We start from the raw sequence: 22,045 nt of genomic DNA on the forward strand, positions 1-22,045 counted from the left end.
TCTGGTATCACCCCCAGCGCTTAAAACAGTGCTTTGCACATAGTAAGCGCTTAATAAATGCCATCATTATTCTTATTATCTAGACCGTGAGCCCGTTGTCGGGTAGGGACCGTCTTTGGGTTGGCACATAGTAAGCACTTCCCAAATACCAAACAAACAAAAAGGAAGAAACTTGGGGCAAGTCACTTCTCTGGGCCTCAGTTCCCTCCTCTGGAAAATGGGGATGAAGACCGTAAGCCCCAGGGGGGACAACCTCATCACCTGGCATCTCCCCCGGTGCTTAGAACAGTGCTTGGCACATAGTAAGCGCTTAGCAAATGCCATCATTACCATTATTATTATTTTATTTTGTTAGTATGTTTGGTTTTGTTCTCTGTCTCCCCCTTTTCCACTGTGAGCCCACTGTTGGGTAGGGACCGTCTCTAGATGTTGCCAATTTGGACTTCCCAAGCGCTTAGTACAGTGCTCTGCACATGGTAAGCACTCAATAAATTCGATTGATGGATTGATTGACTGATTGATTGATTATTAGATTAGATTGATTATTAGAACAGCGCTTGGCACATAAGAAGCGAAACCCGGCCCAAAGCCTGGGGACAACACTCACCCATCTTGGGGGTGTCTATGTCAGTGGCAGGTGTCCAGCTGTTCTTCCTGATTAGTCACTCAGTTGGGGGGTGATATCCTTCTTCCCCACTTTTGGGGGTTATCTAATAGCCCCCCGGCCCAATCCCGCCGTCCGTCGAGGGCAGGGTGGGCGAGGAAGGCCCGGCCCATCGCCACCCGTGCCCACGTTGCCCAGTAATTACACTAATTAGAGGGTCTGGTTGGGGCTTAATAATAATAATAATAATAATAATAATAATAATAATAATAATAATAATAATAATAATAATAATAATAATAATAATAATATATAATGTATATAATATATAATTAATATAATAATAACAGTCTTGTAGACTGTGAGCCCACTGTTGGGTAGGGGCTGTCTCTATATGTTGCCAATTTGTACTTCCCAAGCGCTTAGTACAGCACTCTGCACATAGTAAGCGCTCAATAAATACGATTGATGATGATGATGATGATGATGATGATGATGATGATGATGAATAATAATGGCATTTATTAAGCGCTTACTACATGCCAAGCACTGTTCTAAGCACTGGGGAGGTCACAAGGTGATCAGGTTGTCCCTCAGGGGGCTCCCAGTCTTCATCCCCATTTTCCAGATGAGGTCACTGAGGCCCAGAGAGGTGACTTTGCTCCAAGTCACCCAGCTGACAACTGGCGAAGGCGGGATTTGAACCCAGGACCTCTGCCTCCAAAGCCCGGGCTCTTTCCATTGAGCCACGCTGCTTCTCTAACTGTACTTTCCAAGCGCTTAGGCCAGTGTTCTGCACACAGTAATAACAGTAATTTTGGCATGTGTGTTAAGTGCTTACTAGGTGCAAAGCACTGTTCTAAGCGCTGGGGAGGTTACAATAATAATGATGGCATTTAATAAGCATTCATTCATTCAGAAAACGAAACACAATATATTAACAAAATAAACTAAATAGAATAAAGATGTACAAATAAAATGAATAAATGCATTCATTCATTCAATCGTATTTATTGAGCGCTTTCTGTGTGCAGAGCACTGGACTGAGCGCTTGGGAAGTCCAAGTTGGCAACATCTAGAGACGGTCCCTACCCAACGGCGGGCTCACAATCTAGAAGGGGGAGACAGACAACAAAACACCACATATTAGCAAAATAAAATAGAATAAATAGGTACAAATAAAATAAATAAATGCATTCCTTCATTCAATCGTATTTATTGAGTGCTTACTGTGTGCAGAGCACTGGACTAAGTGCTTGGGAAGTCCAAGTTGGCAACATAGAGAGACGGTCTAGAAGGGGGAGACAGACAACGAAACAAAACATATTAATGAAATAAAATAGAATAAATAGGTACAAATAAAATAAATAAATGCATTCCTTCATTCAATTGTATTTATTGAGCGCTTACTGTGTGTGGAGCACTGGACTGAGAGCTTATGTGGTCCCACGGGGGGGCTCCCGGTCTTCATCCCCATTTTCCAGAGGAGGGAACTGAGGCCCAGAGAAGTGACTCGCTCCAAGTCCCCCAGTTGACAAGTGGCGCAGGCGGGATTTGAACCCAGGACCTCGGACTCCGATCTTCCCAGTGAGCCACACTGCTTCTTTTCGTGCCTTTCCTTATGACGGATGGGATCCCCATCCCAACAAAGAAAATGAAGCACAAAGAATCCTTTTTTCCGACGCTTTATTTACCCCTGAAGGCTTCGGGCCTTCATGAAATGCAGGAAAAAAATCACATTCCGGGCCCACATGTGGTGAGTTAGCTCTGGGGGAGTGGTTTAGACTCCCCTTGGGGGCTGGTTTTTTTCCCTGAATAAACCAGGACACAAAGTACAGTTGGGAACACACGTCTTCAACCAAACAAAGCTCCTTGAAGAGACGCAGGCGCTTAGTTTGGTGCTTTACACCCGGTAGGCGCTCAGTACAGAGGATCGACTTGAGGGCCAACCGTAGATTGGGAGCGGATAATAAGACTAACAATAACCCACCCCCTAATAATGATAATAACTGTTGGTATTTGTTCGTAATAATAATAATAGATAATAAATAATGATGGCATTTATTAAGTGATTACTATGTGCAAATTTTTTATTAAATGCTTACTATGTGCAAAGCACATTTTTTATTAAGCGCTTACTATGTGCAAAGCACTTTTTTTATTAAACGCTTACTATGTGCAAAGCACATTTTTTATTAAACGCTTACAACGTGCAAAGCACTTTTTTTATTAAACGCTTACTATGTGCAAAGCACATTTTTTATTAAGCGCTTACTATGTGCAAAGCACATTTTTTATTAAGTGCTTACTATGTGCAAAGCACATTTTTTATTAAACGCTTACTATGTGCAAAGCACATTTTTTATTAAACACTATGTGCAAAGCACATTTTTTTATTAAACGCTTACTATGTGCAAAGCACATTTTTTATTAAACACTTACTATGTGCAAAGCACATTTTTTATTAAATGCTTACTATGTGCAAAGCACATTTTTTATTAAGTGCTTACTATGTGCAAGGCACATTTTTTTATTAAACGCTTACTATGTGCAAAGCACATTTTTTATTAAATGCTTACTATGTGCAAAACACTTTTTTTATTAAACGCTCACTATGTGTAAAGCACATTTTTCATTAAGCGCTTACTATGTGCAAAGCACATTTTTTTATTAAACGCTTACTATGTGCAAAGCACATTTTTTATTAAGCGCTTACTATGTGCAAAGCACATTTTTTTATTAGGCGCTTACTATGTGCCAAGCACCTTTCTAAGCGCTGGGGAGGTTACAAGGTGATGAGGTTGTCCCATGGGGGACTCACAGTCTTCATCCCCATTTTATAGATGAGGGAACTGAGGCATAGAGAATAATAATAATAATAATAATAATAATAATAATAATAATAGTATTTGTTAAGCATTTACTATGTGCCAAGCACTGTTCTAAGCACTGGGGAGGTTACAAGGTGATGAGGTTGTCCCCTGGGGGGCTCACGGTCTTCATCCCCATTTGACAGATGAGGGAACTGAGGCACGGAGAATAATAATAATAATAATAAGAAGAAGAAGAAGAAGAATAAGAACAATAAGAATAAGAATAGTATTTGTTAAGCGCTTACTATGTGCCAAGCACCGTTCTAAGCGCTGGGGAGATTCCAAGGTGATGAGGTTGTCCCATTGGGGGCTCACAGTCTTCATCCCCATTTTATAGATGAGGGAACTGAGGCACAGAGAATAATAATAATATTGATAATGATGGTATTTGTTAAGCGCTTGCTATGTGCCAAGCCCTGTTCTAAGCACTGGGGAGGTTACAAGGTGATGAGGTTGTCCCCTGGGGGGCTCACGGTCTCCATCCCCATTTGACAGATGAGGGAACTGAGGCACAGAGAATAATGATAATATGATAATGGTTTTTGTTAAGCGCTTACTATGTGCCAAGCCCTGTTCTAAGCGCTGGGGAGATTCCAAGGTGATGAGGTTGACCTCCGGGGGGCTCCCAGGCTTCATCCCCATTTGACAGACGAGGGAACTGAGGCCCAGAGAATAATAATATAATACTAATGATGGTATTTGTTAAGCGCTTACTATGTGCCAAGCTACACATAGTAGCTCACTGTGTGCAGAGCACTGTACTAAGAGCTTGGGAAGTACAAGTTTTAGAGAAGCAGCGTGGCTCAGTGGAAAGAGCCCGGGCTTTGGATTCAGAGGTCCTGGGTTCAAATTCCGGCTCCGCCAACTGTCAGCTGGGTGACTTTGGGCAAGTCACTTCACTTCTCTGGGCCTCAGTTTCCTCATCTGGAAAATGGGGATGAAGACTGTGAGCCCCATGTGGGACAACCTGATCACCTTGTATCTTCCCCCGTGCTTAGAATAGTGCTTGGCACATAGTAAGCGCTTAATAAATGCCATTCTTCTTCTTCTTCTTCTTATTATTATTATTATTAAGAAGTTTCACCTTGTAACTTCCCCAAGAGCTTAGTAAGCGCGTAATAAATGCCATCATCATCATCACCATCATCAAATACGATGGAACGAATGAAAGAAAGCGCTCAATAAGTATGACGGGATGAATGAATAAATGAACAAATTAGACTTCTAGACTGTGAGCCCGCTGTTGGGTAGGGACCGTCTCGAGATGTTGCCAACTTGGACTTCCCAAGCGCTCAGTACAGTGCCCTGCACACAGGAAGCGCTCAATAAATATGATTGAATGAATGAATCAATCAAAAAGTGCTCAATAAATACAATGGGATGAATGAATGAATGAAAGTGCTCAATAAGTATGACGGGATGAATGAATAAATGAACAAATTAGACTTCTAGACCGTGAGCCCGCTGACGGTTCGGGACCGTCTCTCTATGTTGCCAACTTGGACTTCCCAAGTGCTTAGTACAGCGCTCTGAAGTGCTCAATAAATACGATGGAATGAATGAATGAAAGTGCTCAATAAGTACGATGGGATGAATGAATAAATGAACGAACAAATTAGACTTCTTCTAGACTGTAAGCCTGCTGTTGGGTAGGGACCGTCTCTCTATGTTGCCAACTTGGACTTCCCAAGTGCTTAGTACAGTGCTCTGCACACAGTAAGCGCTCAATAAATACTATGGGATGGATGAATGAATCAAAGTGCTCGATAAGTACAATGGGATGAATGAATAAATGAACAAATTAGACCGTTTATTACTCTTTTTATTTATTTATTTTACTTGTACATATCTATTCTATTTATTTTATCTTGTTAATATGTTTTGTTTTGTTCTCTGTCTCCCCCTTCTAGAGTGTGAGCCCGCTGATGGGACGGGACCGTCTCTATATGTTGCCAACTTGGACTTCCCAAGCGCTTAGTACAGCGCCCTGCACACAGGAATCGCTCAAGAAATACGATTGAATGAATGAATGAATGAATGACCATCTCTATATGTTGCCAACTTGGACTTCCCAAGCGCTTAGTACAGTGCCCTGCACACAGGAAGCGCTCAATAAATACGATCGAATCAATGAATGACTGATCAAATACTACAATCAAGAAATGCGATTGAAGGAATGAATGAATGAATTGCCCTCTCTATATGTTGCCAACTTGGACTTCCCAAGCGCTTAGTACAGCGCTCTGCGCACTGGAAGCGCTCAATAAATACGATTGAATCAATGAATGACTGATCAAATACCACAATCATTATTAGGAGGAGAGAAAGGAGCCTCCATGGAGGTCTGCTTTCCTGGGAAGGCCTTAGCCGGGGAGTTTGAGAAGGCCCAGATGGGAATTCTGGAAAGCCTTCGGCGCTTAGGATGGTGCTTGGCGCGTAGTAAGCGCCCACTGCATCCCATCATTATTATTATTGGATGTGCCAGTTGGGAAAGGCCAGGCCTCCGACTGAAAGGAGCCGTGTTTCCCGCCGCCGGGCCTTTCTCCCGCCAGTCGGGACGTGCCAACCGACCCAACCGGATTCCCGAGAGGCCTTGGGGAGGATTATCCGGGATATTGGTTTCCATCAATCCATCTGTCGTATTTATTAAGCACTTCCTGTGTGCGGAGCACTGTACTGAATGAAAGAATGAACGAATTGGGCGCTTCCTGTGTGCAGAGCACTGTACTAAGCGCTTGGGAAGTCCAAGTTGGCAACACAGAGAGACGGTCCCTACCCAACAGTGGCCTGGGGTCGTAATAATAATCATAATAACGATGGTATTTGTTCATTCATTCAGTCAGTCGTATCTATTGAGCACTTACTGTGCTCAATAGATACAACTGACAATGAATGAACGAATTGGGCGCTTCCTGTGTGCAAAGCACTGTACTAAGCGCTTGGGAAGTCCAAGTCGGCCACCTACAGAGATGGTCCCTACCCGACAGCGGGCCCACGGTCTCGAAGCAGCGTGGGCTCAGTGGAAAGAGCCCGGGCTTGGGAGTCCGGGGTCCTGGGTTCAAATCCCGACTCCACCACTTGCCAGCTGGGTGACTTGGGGCAAAGTCACTTCACTTCTCCGGGCCTCAGTTCCCTTATCTGGAAAATGGGGGTGAAGACTGGGAGCCCCCCAGTGAACAAGCCCATCACCTTTTCATTCATTCATTCATTCATTCATTCATTCATTCATTCATTCATTCATTCATTCATTCATTCATTCAATCGTATTTATTGAGAACTACCTGTGTGCACAGCACTGGACTAAGCGCTTGGGAAGTACAGGTTGGCAACATCTTGAGACAGTCCTGACCCAACAGTGGGCTCACAGGCTAGAAGGGGGAGACAGACAACAAAACAAAACATATTAACAAAATAAAATAGATAAAATAAATATGCACAAATAAATAAATAAAATCAACTTATATCTCCCCCAGCGCTTAGAACAGTGCTTGGCCCATAGTAAGCACTTAACTAATACCATCAGTATTATTATTATTATGAAGTCACTTCACTTCTCTGGGCCTCAGTTACCTCATCTGTAAAATGGGGATGAAGACCGTAAGCCCCCCGGGGGACAACCTCATCACCTTGTCTCTCCCCCAGTGCTTAGAACAGTGCTTGGCACATAGTAAGCGCTTCACAAATACCATCAGTATTATTATTATTATTATTATGAAGTCACTTCACTTCTCTGAGCCTCAGTTACCTCATCTGTAAAATGGGGATGAAGACTGTGAGCCCCCCGAGGGACAATCTGATCACCTTGTAACCTCCCCAGCGCTTAGAACGGTGCTTGGCACATAGTAAGCACTTAATAAATGCCATTATTATTATTATTATTATTATTATAGAAGCGGGGGACATTCATTCAATCATTCATTCAATCCTATTTATTGAGCGCTTCCTGTGTGCAGAGCACTGTACTGAGCGCTTGGAAAGTCCAATTAGGCAACAGAGAGAGACCGTCCCTACCCCCCAACGGGCTCACGGCCTAGAAGGGGGGAATGTTCATTCAATCATTCATTCAATCCTATTTATTGAGCGCCTCCTGTGTGCAGGGCACTGTACTGAGCGCTTGGGAAGTCCAATTGGGCAACAGAGAGAGACCGTCCCTACCGAACATTCATTCATTCAACTGTCTTTATTGAGCGCTTCCTGTGTGCAGAGCACTGTACTGAGCACTTGGGAAGTCCAATTGGGCAACAGAGAGAGACCGGCCCTACCCAACAACGGGCCCAAAGGCCTGGAAGGGGGGGACGTTCATTCAATCATTCAGTCAACCGTATCTATTGAGCGCTTCCTGTGTGCAGAGCACTGTACTGAGTGCTTGGGAAGTCCAATTGGGCAACATCTAGAGACGGTCCCTACCCACCAACGGGCTCACGGCCTAGAAGGGGGAGACGGCCGACCAAACCAAACACATTTTCCCGTCCCCATCATATTTTCCCATCCCCGTCCCGGGCCGGATGGGCTGGCGTGGGCGGAAAAGCTGGAATTCCAGAGGGTGGATTTTCCCGGCCCCCATCGTCGTGCCCATATTAAGCCACGCGGGCTCGGGATGGGCAGGCCCAAAACTTGGCCAGCGGGGAGAGAGTGGGGGCGGGTGGCTCCTCCTGTGTTCCGGAAGCGGCGAAAAGAGGCGGCTAGTTCAGTCCCCCGCTAATAATACACTTGACATCCTTACTATCTTGTCCATATTTCCCATTCTATTTATTTTATTTTGTTAAGATGCGGTGCTTTGTCGTCCGTCTCCCCCTTCTAGGCCGTGAGCCTGTTGTTGGGTAGGGCCCGTCTCTATCTGTTGCCTGTTTGTCCTTCCCGAGCGCTCAGTACAGTGCTCTGCACACAGGGAGCGCTCAATAAATACAACTGAATGAATGAATTAATAATAATAATAATGATGGTATTTGTTAAGCGCTTATTAGGTGCCAAGCACTGTTCTAAGTGCTGGGGAGGTTACAAGGTGATCAGGTTGTCCCACGGGGGGCTCACGGTCTTAATCCCCTAATAATAGTAATAATAATGGCATTTATTAAGCGTTTACTATGTACCAAGCACTGTTCTAAGCGCTGGGGAGGTTACAAGGTGATCAGGTTGTCCCACGGGGGGCTCACGGTCTTAATCCCCTAATAATAGTAATAATAATGGCATTTATTAAGCGCTTACTACGTGCCAAGCACTGTTCTAAGCGCTGGGGAGGTTACAAGGTGATCAGGTTGTCCCACGGGGGGCTCACGGTCTTAATTCCCTAATAATAATAATAATAATAATAATAATAATCATAATCATAATAATGACATTTATTAAGCGCTTACTATGTGCCCAGCACTGTTCTAAGCACTGGGGGGGATACAAGGTGATGAGGTTGTCCCCCGGGGGGCTCATGGTCTTCATCCCCATTTGACAGAGGAGGAAACTGAGGCCCAGAGAATAATAATAGTAATGGTGGTATTTGTTAAGCGCTTACTATGTGCCAAACACTGTTCTAAGCGCTGGGGGAGATACAAGGTGATCAGCTTGTCCCCCGGGGGGGCTCACGGACTTCATCCCCATTTCACAGAGGAGGAAACTGAGGCACAAAGTGAAGTGACTCGTCCAAAGTCACCCAGCTGACAAACGGCGGAGCCAGAATTCGAACCCATGACCCCGGACTCCCAACCCGTCCGGACGATGGGTTTTTGATGGACGCCCCCCAAAAAACCCCCATCCTGACCCCAACGACGCCGGCGGATGCTCATTCATTCAATCATCCATTCAATCATACTTACTGAGCGCCTACTGGGTGCAGAGTACTGTGCTAAGTGCTTGGCATCGCATATCTGATGAGATGGATGCCTCCCACCTGACTTATTTGCCGTCTGCGGGTGAGGCCTAAGTGCCGGACGAGGCCCGCGAGCCAGCCCCGCGATGGACAAGGCCCGGATTCATTCAATCCTATTTATTGAGCGCTTATTGGGTGCAGAGCACTGTACTAAGTGCTTGGCATCACATATCGGATGAGATGGATGCCTCCCGCCTGACTTCTTTGCCCTCCGTGGATAAGGATGAGGCGCTGGACAAGGCCCGCGAGCCGGCCCCGCGATGGACAAGGCCCGGATTCACTCAATCGTATTTACTGAGCGCTTACTGGGTGCAGAGCGCTGGACTAAGCGCTTGGCATCGCATATCGGATGGGATGGATGCCTCCTGCCCGACTTTGCTCTCCGCGGACGAGGCTGAGGCGCCGGATGAGGCCCGCGAGCCGCCTCGTGATGGACGAGGCCTGGAGTCATTCAACCCTATTTATTGAGCGCTTACTGGGTGCAGGGCACTGTACTAAGCGCTTGGCATCGTGCTTCGGATGAGATGGATGCCTCCTGCCTGACTTATCCGCCGTCCGCGGGCGAGGCCTAGGCTCCGGACGAGGCCCGTGAGCCGGCCCCGCGACGGACAAGGCCCGGATTCACTCAATCCTATTTATTGAGCGCTTACTGGGTGCAGGGCACTGTACTAAGCGCTTGGCATCACATATTGCATGAGATGGATGCCTCCCGCCCGACTTATTTGCCCTCCGCAGGCGAGGCCTAGCTCCGGACAATGCCCGCGAGCCAGCCCCGCGACGGACAAGGCCCGGATTCACTCAGTCGTATTTATTGAGCGCCTACTGGGTGCAGAGCGCTGTACTAAGCGCTTGGCACCACATATCGGATGAGATGGATGCCTCCCACCCAACTTATTTGCCGTCCGCAGGTGACGCCTAAGCGCCGGATGAGGCCCGCAAGCCGGCCCCGCGACGGACAAGGCCCGGAGTCATTCAATCCTATTTATTGAGCGCTTACTAGGTGCGGGGCACTGTACTAAGCGCTTGGCATCGAGCATCGGATGGGATGGGGGCATCGCGGTCTCACAGGGATGCCCTCCCGCTGTTGGCATGCCGTCCGTCCGTCCATCCGTCCGTCCGTCCGTCCGTCCGTCCGTCCGTCCGTCCGTCCGTCCGTCCGTCCGTCCATCCATCCATCCATCCATCCATCCCCCAGCCGGGGCTACTTGCTGAGCGCCCTACCTCCTTGGCGAATCCTTCGGCTTCCGCTCTCTTCCTCTTCCGGGGGCTGGTGTTGAAGCGGATCCACTTTGCCACCTGGAAAACCGAAAATACGAAGGAAGGAAAAATAAGTCGAGGCTGAGGCAGCCCCCGGCCCCGTTTCTCTACGCCTTTGGTGGGTTTGGGGGTGGCCCAGTGGGGAGAGTCCGAGGTCCTGGGTTCGAATCCTGCCTCCGCCCCTTGTCAGCTGGGTGACTTTGGGCGAGTCACTTCCCTTCTCTGGGCCTCAGTTTCCTCATCTGGAAAATGGGGATGAAGACCGGGAGCCCCACAGGGGACAACCTGATAATAATGATGGCATGTATGCGCTTACTATGTGCCAAGCACTGTTCTAAGCACCGGGGAGGTTACAAGGTGATCCGGTTGTCCCACGGGGCGGGGGGGGCTCACGGTTTTCACCCCCATTTGACAGATGAGGAAACTGAGGCCCAGAGAAGTGAAGTGACTGGCCCAAAGTCACGCAGTTAACAAGTGGCAGAGGCGGGATTCGAACCCATGACCTCTAACTCCAAAGCCCGGGCTCTTTTCCACTGAGCTGCACTGCTTCTCTAACCTGATTACTTTGTATCCTCCCAGTGCTTAGAACAGCGCTTTGCACATAGTAAGCGCTTAATAAATACCACCATCAGAAGCCGCATGGCTCAGTGGGCAGAGCCCGGCCTTGGGGGTCCGAGGTCATGGGTTCGAATCCCGACTCCGCCCCTTGTCACCGGGGTGACTTTGGGCAAGTCAATTCATTCATTCATTCATTCATTCAATCAATCGTATTTACTGAGCTCTTACTGTGTGCAGAGCACTGTACTAAGCGCTTGGGAAGTACAAGTACAATTCCCTTCTCTGGGCCTCAATTTCCTCATCTGTCAAATGGGGATGAAGACCGTAAGCCCCATGTGAGACAACCTGATCACCTTGTATCCCCCCCCCGGTGCTTAAAACAGTGCTTGGCACATAGTAAGTGCTTAACAAATACCACCATCAGAAGCCTTGTGGCTCAGTGGGTAGAGCACGGGCTTGGGGGTCCAAGGTCGTAGGTTCGAATCCAGCCTCCGCCCCTTGTCAGCTGGGTGACTTTGGGCAAGTCAATTCATTCATTCATTCATTCAATCAATTGTATTTACTGAGCGCTTACTGTGTGCAGAGCACTGTACTGAGCGCTTGGGAAGTGCAAGTACAATTCACTTCTCTGGGCCTCAGTTTCCTCATCTGTCAAATGGGGATGAAGACAGGGAGCCCCCCGGGGGACAACCCCATCACCTTGGATCACCACCCGGTGCTTAAAACAGTGCTTGGCACATAGTAAGCACTTAACAAATACCATCATCATAAGCCACATGGCTCAGTGACAAGAGCCCGGGCTTGAGAGTACGAGGTGGTGGGTTCGAATCCCGCCTCAGCCCCTTGTCAGCTGGGTGACTTTGGACAAGTCAATTCATTCATTCATTCATTCATTCAATCGTATTTACTGAGCGCTTACTGTGTGCAGAGCACTGTACTAAGCGCTTGGGAAGTGCAAGTACAATGCACTTCACTGGGCCTCAGTTTCCTCATCTGTCAAATGGGGATGAAGACCGTGAGCCCCACGTGAGACAACCTGATCACCCTGTATCCCCCCTGGGTGTTTAAAACAGTGCTTGGCACATCGTAAGCGCTTAACAAATACCACCATCAGAAACAGCATGGCTCAGTGAAAAGAGCCCGGGCTTGAGAGTCCGAGGTCGTGGGTTCGAATCCCACCTCTGCCCCTTGTCAGCTGGGTGACTTTGGGCCAGTCACTTCACTTCTCTGGGCCTCAGTTCCCTCATCTGGAAAATGGGGATGGAGACCAGGAGCCCCACGGTGGACAACCTGGTTGCCGACTTATCCGTCCCAAACACTTAGTACACTGCTCTGCACACAGTGAGCGCTCAATAAATACGATGGGATGAATGACTGAATGAACCTCATTACCCGCGTCTCTATCCAGCGCTTAGAACAGTGCTTTGCACATAGTAAGCGCTTAATAAATGCCATTATTATTATTATTATTATTCCCAAGCTCTTAGTACAGTGCTCTGCACACAGTAAGCGCTCAATAAATACGATGGGATGAATGACTGAATGAACCTCATTACCCGCGTCTCTATCCAGCGCTTAGAACAGTGCTTTGCACATAGTAAGCGCTTAATAAATGCCATTATTATTATTATTATTATTATTCCCAAGCGCTTAGTACAGTGCTCTGCACACAGTGAGCGCTCAATAAATACGATGGGATGAATGACTGAATGAACCTCATTACCCGCGTCTCTATCCAGAGCTTAGAACAGTGCTTTGCACATAGTAAGCGCCTAATAAATGTCATTATTATTATTATTATTATTATTATTATTATTATTATTCCCAAGTGCTTAGCACAGTGCTCTGAAGTACTGTAAGAAGTACTTAGAAGCGCTCAATAAATACCACCGATAGACGCCTCTCATTATTCCTATTAACGCCCGTCTCCCCCTCTAGGCCGTCAGCTCGTTGTGGGCGGGGAATGTGCCTGTTATAGCGCTATACTGGACTCCCCAAGCGCTTAGAACAGTGCTCTGCGCCCGGGAAGCGCTCCATAAATACCACTGATAGACGCCTCTCATTATTCCTTTGATGCCCGTCTCCCCCTCTAGGCCGTCATTTCGTTGTTGGAGGAGGATGTGTCTGTTATAGGGCGGTACTAGACTCTCCCAAGCGCTTAGAACAGTGCTCTGCGCCCGGAAAGCGCTCAATAAATACCACTGATAGACGCCCCTCATTAGTCCTTTACGCCCGTCTCCCCCTCTAGGCCGTCAGCTCGTTGTTGGAGGATGTGTCTGTTATAGGGCTGTACTAGACTCCCCCAAGCACTTAAGACAGTTGCCAACTTGTCCTTCCCAAGCGCTTAGTACAGTGCTCTGCACATGATTGAATGAATGAACGCTCTGCGTCCGGGAAGCGCTCACTACGGTGGATGTGTCATTATTTATTTATTCATTTACTTATTATTTATGAATTTCTTTAGCTATGATGCCGGCTAACCAGGATTATTTATTTATTTATAACAGCGGATAACTGTAATTTATCATCTATTATTTATTGTTCTTATATGATAATAGTTTTGTATCTATTTATATTATTTATGATTTATTTATTCATTTATTTTCGTCTCCCCGCAGATCGTCGGCTGGTTGTGGGCAGGGACAGCGGCCTTCATATTCCCCTCTCCGGGGCGCTCAGCACAGCACTCGGTACACGGTGGTAATAATAATAATAATAATATAATAATAATAATAATAATAATAATGGCATTTGTTAAGCGCTTACTATGTGCCAAGCACTGTTCCAAGTGCTGGGGAGGTTACAGGGTGATGAGGTTGTCCCCCGTGGGGCTCCCAGTCTTCATCCCCATTTGACAGATGAGGTCACTGAGGCCCAGAGAATAATGATAATAATAATGATGGCATTTATTAAGTGCTTCCTATGTGCCAAGCACTGTTCTAAGCGCTGGGGAGGTTACAAGGTGATCAGGTTGTCCCACGGGGGGCTCACAGCCTTAATCTCCATTTTACAGATGAGGTCACTGAGGCCCAGAGAATGATAATAATAATAATAATAATAATAAAAATAATAATAATAATGGCATTTATTAAGCGCTTACTCTGTGCCAAGCACTGTTCTAAGCGCTGGGGAGGTTACAAGGTGATCAGGTTGTCCTACTGGGGGCTCACAGCCTTAATCCCCATTTTACAGATGAGGGAACTGAGGCCCAGATAATAATAATAATAATAATAATAATAATAATAATTATAATAATAATAATAATAATAATGGCATTTATTAAGCACTTACTATGTGCCAAGCACCGTTCTAAGTGCTGGGGAGGTTACAAGGTGATCAGGTTGTCCCCCGTGGGGCTCACAGCCTTAATCCCCATTTTACAGATGAGGTCACTGAGGCCCAGAGAATAATAATAATAATAATAATAATAATAATAATAATAATAATAATAATAATAATAATAATAATAATAATAATGGCATTTATTAAGCGCTTACTATGTGCAAAGCACTGTTCTAAGCGCTGGGGAGGTTACAAGGTGATCAGGTTGTCCCCCGTGGGGCTCACACCCTTAATCCCCATTTTACAGATGAGGTCACTGAGGCCTAGAGAAGTGAAGTGACTTACCCAAAGTCACCCAACTGACAATTGGCGGAGCCGGGATTTGAACCCATGACCTCTGACTCCAAAGCCCGGGCTCTTTCCACTGAGCAACGCTGCTCCTCTTAATAATAATAAATAATAATAATAATAATAATAATAATAATAACAATAAAGTAATAATGATGGCATTTGTTAAGCGCTTACTATGTGCCAAGCACTGTGCTAAGCGCCGGGGAAAGACGACTGCTATCTCTAATTCCAAAATTGAGGCCGACATCCGCCTGTTCTTTGTGGGCGGGGGTCGTGGGCGCTCAGCTCAGTGCTCTGCACACAGTCAGCGTTCAATAAATACGATCGAATGAACTCTCGTGCGTTTGAGCCTATTTATTGAGTGCCGAGGGTGTGCCGGGCACTGTAGTAAGCGCCTGGGAAGTACAATTCGGCAACAGACAGAGACAGTCCCTACCCACCAACGGGCTCCTCTCCCCCAGCGCTTGGCACAGCGCTCAGCGCCTGGTGGGTGCTCAGTAAATACCACCGATATCATCAACAATCGTATTTATTGAGCGCTTACTGTATGCAGAGCACTGTACTAAGCGCTTGGGAAGCACAAATTGGCAACACATAGAGACGGTCCCTACCCAACAGTGGGCTTATCCACCATTGAGTGCGGCTTAGAGGAAAGGACACGGGCTTCATCATCATCATCAATCGTATTTATTGAGCGCTTACTATGTGCAGAGCACTGTACTAAGCGCTTGGGAAGTACAAATTGGCAACATCTAGAGACGGTCCCTACCCAACAGTGGGCTCACAGTCTTGGGAGTCAGAGGTTGTGTGTTCTAATCCCACCTCCGCCACATATTCATTCATTGTCAGCTGTGTGACTTCAGGCCAGTCACTACACTTCTCTGGGCCTCAGTTCCCTCATCTGTCAAATGGGGATGAAGACTGGGAGCCCCCCGGGGGACACCTTGATCACCTTGTGACCTCCCCAGTGCTTAGAACAGTGCTTTGCACATTAATAAATGCCATTATTATTATTATTCTCTGGGCCTCAGTTACCTCATCTGTCAAATGGGGATTAAGACTGTGAGCCCCACGTGGGAAAACCTGATCACCTTGTAACCTTCCCAGCGCTTAGAACAGTGCTTTGCACATAGTAAGCGCTTAATAAATGCCATTATTATTATTATTCATTCTTTCAATTGTATTTATTGAGCGCTTACTGTGGGCAGAGCACTGGACTAAGCGCTTGGGAAGGACAAGCAGCGTGGCTCAGTGGAAAGAGCCTGGGCTTCGGAGGTCATGGGTTCAAATCCCGGCTCCACCAATTGTCAGCTGTGTGACTTTGGGCCAGTCACTTCCCTTCTCTGGGCCTCAGTTCCCTCTGTCAAATGGGGATGAAGACCATGAACCCCCCGGGAGACAACCTGATCACCTTGTATCCCCCCCAGCGCTTAGAACAGTGTTTGGCACATAGTAAACTCTTAATAAATGTCATTATTATTATTATTATTATTGTTATTGTTATTATTATTATTATCCCGGCTCTGCCATTCTTCTGCTGTGTGACTTTGGGCTAGTCACTTCCCTTCTCTGGGCCTCAGTTCCCTCATCTGTCAAATGGGGATGAAGACCGGGAGCCCCCCGGGGGACAACCTCATCACCTTGTATCCCCCCAGCGCTTAAAACAGTGCTTTGCACATAGTAAACTCTTAATAAATGGCATTATTATTATTATTATTATTATTATCATTATTATTATTATTATTATTCTAATCCCAGCTCTGCCACTCGTCTGCTGTGTGACTTTGGGAAAGTCACTTCACTTCTCTGGGCCTCAGTTTCCTTCTCTGTCAAATGGGGATTAAAACTGTGAGCCCCACGGAGGGCAACCTCATCACCTTGTATCCCCCCCAGCGCTTAGAACAGTGCTCGGCACGTAGTAAGCGCTTAATAAATCATAATAAATAATCATGAGTATTATTATTACTACAAGTCGGCAACATATAGAGACGGTCCCTACCCAACAACGGGCTCACAGTCATTCATTCATTCAATCGTATTTATTGAGCGCTTACTGTGTGCAGAGCACTGTACTAAGAGCTTGGGAAGTCCAAGTTGGCAACACATAGAGACGGTCCCTACCCAACAACGGGCTCACAGTCTTTCATTCACTCATTCAATCGTATTTATTGAGCGCTTCCTGTGTGCAGAGCACTGTACTAAGTGTTTGGGAAGTACAAGTTGGCAACATCTAGAGACGGTCCCTACCCAACAACAGGCTCACAGTCATTCATTCACTCATCCAATCGTATTTATTGAGCGCTTACTGTGTGCAGAGCACGGTACTAAGCGCTTGGGAAGTCCAAGTTGGCAACACACAGAGACGGTCCCTACCCAACAGCGGGCTCACAGTCTTAGCTGTGTGACCCTGGTCAAGTCACTTCCCTTCTCCGGGCCTCAATTCCCTCATCTGTCAAATGGGGATGAAGACCGTGAGCCCCCCCGGGGGACAACCTCATCACCTTGGATCTATCCCAGCGCTTAGAACAGTGCTCGGCACATAGTAAGCGCTTCACAAATACCATCAATATTATTATTATTTATTTTAATTTCTGTGTCACCCCCCACATCTGCCCAGCCCTGCTAGACTGGGAACTTGATAATAATAATAAATGGCATTTGTTAAGCGCGAGAAGCAGCGTGGCTCAGTGGAAAGAGCCCGGGCTTGGGAGTCAGAGGTCATGGGTTCGAATCCCGGCTCCACCAACTGTCAGCTGGGTGACTTTGGGTGAGTCACTTCACTTCTCTGGGCCTCAGTTCCCTCATCTGTCAAATGGGGATGAAGACCGTGAGCCCCCCGGGGGACAACTACATCACCTTGTAGCCTCCCCAGCGCTTAGAACAGTGCTTGGCACATAGTAAGCGCTTAACAAATACCATCATTATTAGTATTGTTACCCACCAGGACCGCAGTTTGTCTCCCCCTTCTATTCATTCATTCAATCGGTATTTATTGAGCGCTTACTGTGTGCAGAGCACCGTACTAAGCGCTTGGGAAGGACAAGTTGGCACTAGACTGTGACTTCTAGACTGTGAGCCCGTTGTTGGGTAGGGACCGTCTCTCTATGTTGCCGACTTCCCAAGCTCTTAGCACAGCGCTCTGCACACAGTAAGCGCTCAATAAATACGATTGAATAAATGAATCATCCTCAATCATATTTATTGAGCGCTTACTGTGTGCAGAGCGCTGTACTAAGCGCTTGGGAAGTACAAGCTGGCAACATATAGAGAAATGGGCACTGGTGGGGGCACTGATACATCTGTACAGATTCATTACTCTATTTATTTTACTTGTACATATTTTCTATTCTATTTATTTTATTTTGTTAATATGTGTTGCTTTGTTGTCCGTCTCCCCCTTCTAGCCTGTGAGCCCGCTGTTGGGTAGGGACCGTCTCCAGATGTCACTGACTTGGACTTCCCAAGCGCTTAGTACAGTGCTCTGCACACAGTAAGCGCTCAATAAATACAATTGAATGAATGAATGAATGTACATATTTCCTATTCTATTTATTTTATTTTGTTAATATGTGTTGTTTTGTTGTCCGTCTCCCCCCTTCTAGCCTGTGAGCCCACTGTTGGGTTAGGGACCGTCTCCAGATGTTACCAACTTGTACTTCCCAAGCGCTTAGTACAGTGCTCTGCACACCGGACGTGCTCAATAAATACGATTGAATGAATGAATGAATGAATGAATGAATGTACATATTTACTATTCCACTTATTTTATTTTGTTAATATGTGTTGCTTTGTTGCCTGTCTCCCCCATCTAGACTGTGAGCCCGCTGTTGGGAAGGGACCATCTCTAGATGCCACCGATTTGGACTTCCCAAGCGCTTAGTACAGTGCTCTGCACACAGGAAGCGCTCAATAAATACGATTGAATGAATGAATGAATGTACAGATTTCCTATTCTATTTATTTTATTTTGTTAATATGTGTTGCTTTGTTGCCTGTCTCCCCCATCTAGACTGTGAGCCCGCTGTTGGGAAGGGACCATCTCTAGATGCCACCGATTTGGACTTCCCAAGCGCTTAGTACAGTGCTCTGCACACAGGAAGCGCTCAATAAATACGATTGAATGAATGAATGAATGTACAGATTTCCTATTCTATTTATTTTATTTTGTTAATATGTGTTGCTTGGTTGTCCGTCTCCCCCTTCTAGCCTGTGAGCCCGCTGTTGGGTAGGGACCGTCTCCAGATGTCACCGACTTGGACTTCCCAAGCGCTCAGTACAGTGCTCTGCACACAGTAAGCGCTCAATAAATACGATTGATTGAATGAATGAATGAATGAATGAATGCACATATTTCCTATTCTATTTATTTTATTTTGTTAATATGCATTGTTTTGTTGTCCGTCTCCCCCTTCTAGCCTGTGAGCCCGCTGCTGGGTAGGGACCGTCTCCAGATGTCACCAACTTGGACTTCCCAAGCGCTTAGTCCAGTGCTCTGCACACAGTAAGTGCTCAATAAATACAACTGAATGAATGAATGAATGAATGAATGTACATATTTCCTATTCTATTTATTTTATTTTGTTAATATGTGTTGCTTGGTTGTCCGTCCCCCCTTCTAGCCTGTGAGCCCGCTGTTGGGTAGGGACCGTCTCCAGATGTTACCAACTTGGACTTCCCAAGCGCTCAGTACACAGTAAGCGCTCAATAAATACGATTGAATAAATGAATGAATGAATGAATGTACATATTTCCTATTCTATTTATTTTATTTTGTTAATACGTGTTGCTTTGTTGTCCGTCTCCCCCCTTTTAGCCAGCGAGGGACAGTCTCTAGATGTCACCGACTTGGACTTCCCAAGCGCTTAGCCCAGTGTTCTGCACACAGTAAGCGCTCAGTAAATACGACTGAATGAATGAACAAATAGGATTGAAGGTTTTGGGGGGCGTTTTTTTTGGGGGGGGTCTCGCTCACCTCCTCGGTGACTTGCCAGACGAGGCGACAGGTGGCCCCGGGCTGGCTGTGGGCCAGCAGCGGCTGAGGGAGGGAACAAAGGCAAGTCAAGGGCGAGTTTGTCCGGGGGGCCCGGGGGGCCCGGGGTCCCTCCCAGCCCACTCCCCCATCCGCCTCGCCTCCCTCGGGCCTCTCCAAGCCCCCCTGCCCAGCCCCCCAGGACTCCCCAACGCCCAGGAGACCCCACCCCCAGTAACCCACTCCCTCTGCGCCCCCCGGGCCCCCCGCCCAGACCCCTTTCCTCTCCCCGGGACCCCCCGCCCCCCCAAGCCCCCTTTCCCGCCCCCACAAGCCCCCCTCCCCCCGGGCCGCCGGCCCAGGACCCCCTTTCCCCCCTTTCCCCTCTTCTCCCCAGGACCCCCCGCCCTTCAGTCCCCTCTTTCCCCCCTCCCCAGAACCCCCTCTTCCCCCCTGCCCCCTGTTCTCCCCGGGCCCCCCGCCCTTCAGTCCCCTGTTCTCCCCGGGCCCCCCCCGCCCCCCAGGCCCCCTCTTTCCCCCGCCCACCCCCTCCTCCCCCCGAGACCCCCCTTCCCCCGGGGCCCCCGGCCCAGGACCCCCTTTCCCCGCTGCCCCCTCTTCTCCCCCGGGCCCCCCGCACTTCAGTCCCCTCTCTCCCCCCTCCCCCGGACCCCCTTTTCCTCTCTGCCCCCTCTTCTCCCCGGGCCCCCCGCCGCCCAGGCCCCTTTCCCCCCCGCCCCCTCTTCTCCCCGGGCCCCCCGACCCGCCGTCCCCTCTTTTCCCCCGCCCCCCAGGAACCCCTTTCCCCTCTTCTCCCCGAGCCCCCCGCCCTTCAGTCCCCTCTTTTCCCCCAGTCCCCTCTTTCCCTCTCCCCCAAGGACCCTCCTTTCCCCCCTTTCCCCTCTTCTCCCCGGGCCCCCGCCCCCCAGTCCCCTCTTTCCCCCCTCTCCCCGGGACCCCCAACCCCCGGTTCCCTCTTTCCCCCCCTGCCCCTTCTCCCCGGGACCCCCAATCCCCTCTTTCCCCCCTCCCCCAAGGACCTTCCTTTCCCCCCTGCCCCTTCTCCCCAGGACCCCCAACCCCCAGTCCCCTCTTTCCTCCCTCTCCCCAGGCCCCCGGCCCAGGACCCCCCCTTCCCCCTGCCCCTTCTTCTCCCCGGGACCCCCAACCCCCAGCTCCCTCTTTTCCCCCCCTGCCCCTTCTCCCCGGGACCCCCCTGCCCCCCCTTTCCCCTCTTCTCCCCGGGCCCCCCGCCCCCCAGTCCCCTCTTTTCCCCCTCCCCCAGGGACCCCCCTTTCCCCCCGGCCCACTCTTCTCCCCGGGACCCCCAACCCCCTCTTTTCCCCCCTGCCCCTTCTTCCCGGGCCCCCCGCTCCCCAGTCCCCTCTTTCCACCCCTGCCCCTTCTCCCCGGGCCCCCCAGCTCCCAGTCCCCTCTCTCCCCCCTCCCCCCCAGCCCCCCTCCCCCCTCCCCCAGGGCCCCCCCAGCCCCCCTTTCCCTCCCCCCCCCCCCCCGGCAGGATCACCTGGGCTCCCGGGGCTCGGGGGCTCCGGGGGGGGGGGGGTCCGCAGCGGCGCCCCCCCCCAGCCCCCGCCCCTCGAACCCAGGACCCCCGGACCCCCCGGCCTCCCTCCGAAATGCGGCCCCGGCCGACCGGGACGGGGGGGGGGGGGGACGGGAGGGAGGGAGGAGCCCGCCTTCTTAAAGGACTACAGCCCCCTCCCTCCCCAAAACCACGGGCAACGACGAGGATGATGATGACAGTCATCATCAGGATGCTATCTGTTGAGCGCTTACTAGGTACCAGGCACTGTTCTAAGCGCCGGGGAGCAGACAAGGTGATGAGGTTGCCCCCGGGGGGCTCCCGGGCTTCATCCCCGTTTGGCAGAGGAGGAAACTGAGGCACAGAAAAATAATAATGATGAGGACGGTGTTTGTGAGGCACTTACTGGGTGCCAAGCACTGTTCTAAGCGCCGGGGAGGAGACAAGGTGATGAGGTTGTCCCATGTGGGGCTCACGGGCTTCATCCCCATTTGACAGATGGGGGAACTGAGGCCCGGAGAAGGGAAGCGACTCGCCCCAAGTCACACAGCTGCCAAGGGGCGGAGACGGGTCTCGAATCCACGACCTCGGACTCCAAGCCCCGGGCCTCTACCCCCTTTCCTTCATTCATGCAATGGTATTTATTGAGCGCTTGCTGTGTGCAGGGCACTGGACTAAGCACTTGGGAGAAGACAATTCGTTCACTCACTCATTCATTCACTCCCTCATTCATTCCATCGTATTTATT

The 22,045-nt window shown here is 48.8% G+C and overlaps 1 protein-coding gene across 1 annotated transcript in view; it reads right to left on the reverse strand.

Moving 5' to 3' along the window:
- LOC119946712 (aminopeptidase O (putative)) overlaps positions 1-22,045 on the reverse strand; it is a 142,612-nt gene that overhangs the window by 37,113 nt on the left and 83,454 nt on the right. Inside the window, exons 12-13 of the mRNA XM_038768126.1 lie at positions 19,758-19,820; positions 10,559-10,633 (exon numbers count right to left, since the gene is read on the reverse strand). Coding sequence (XP_038624054.1) covers positions 10,559-10,633; positions 19,758-19,820 — 138 coding nt within the window. The remainder of the gene's footprint in view (positions 1-10,558; positions 10,634-19,757; positions 19,821-22,045) is intronic.

Source organism: Tachyglossus aculeatus, chromosome Y3 (assembly GCF_015852505.1).
Source record: "Tachyglossus aculeatus isolate mTacAcu1 chromosome Y3, mTacAcu1.pri, whole genome shotgun sequence".
NCBI lineage: Eukaryota > Metazoa > Chordata > Mammalia > Monotremata > Tachyglossidae > Tachyglossus > Tachyglossus aculeatus.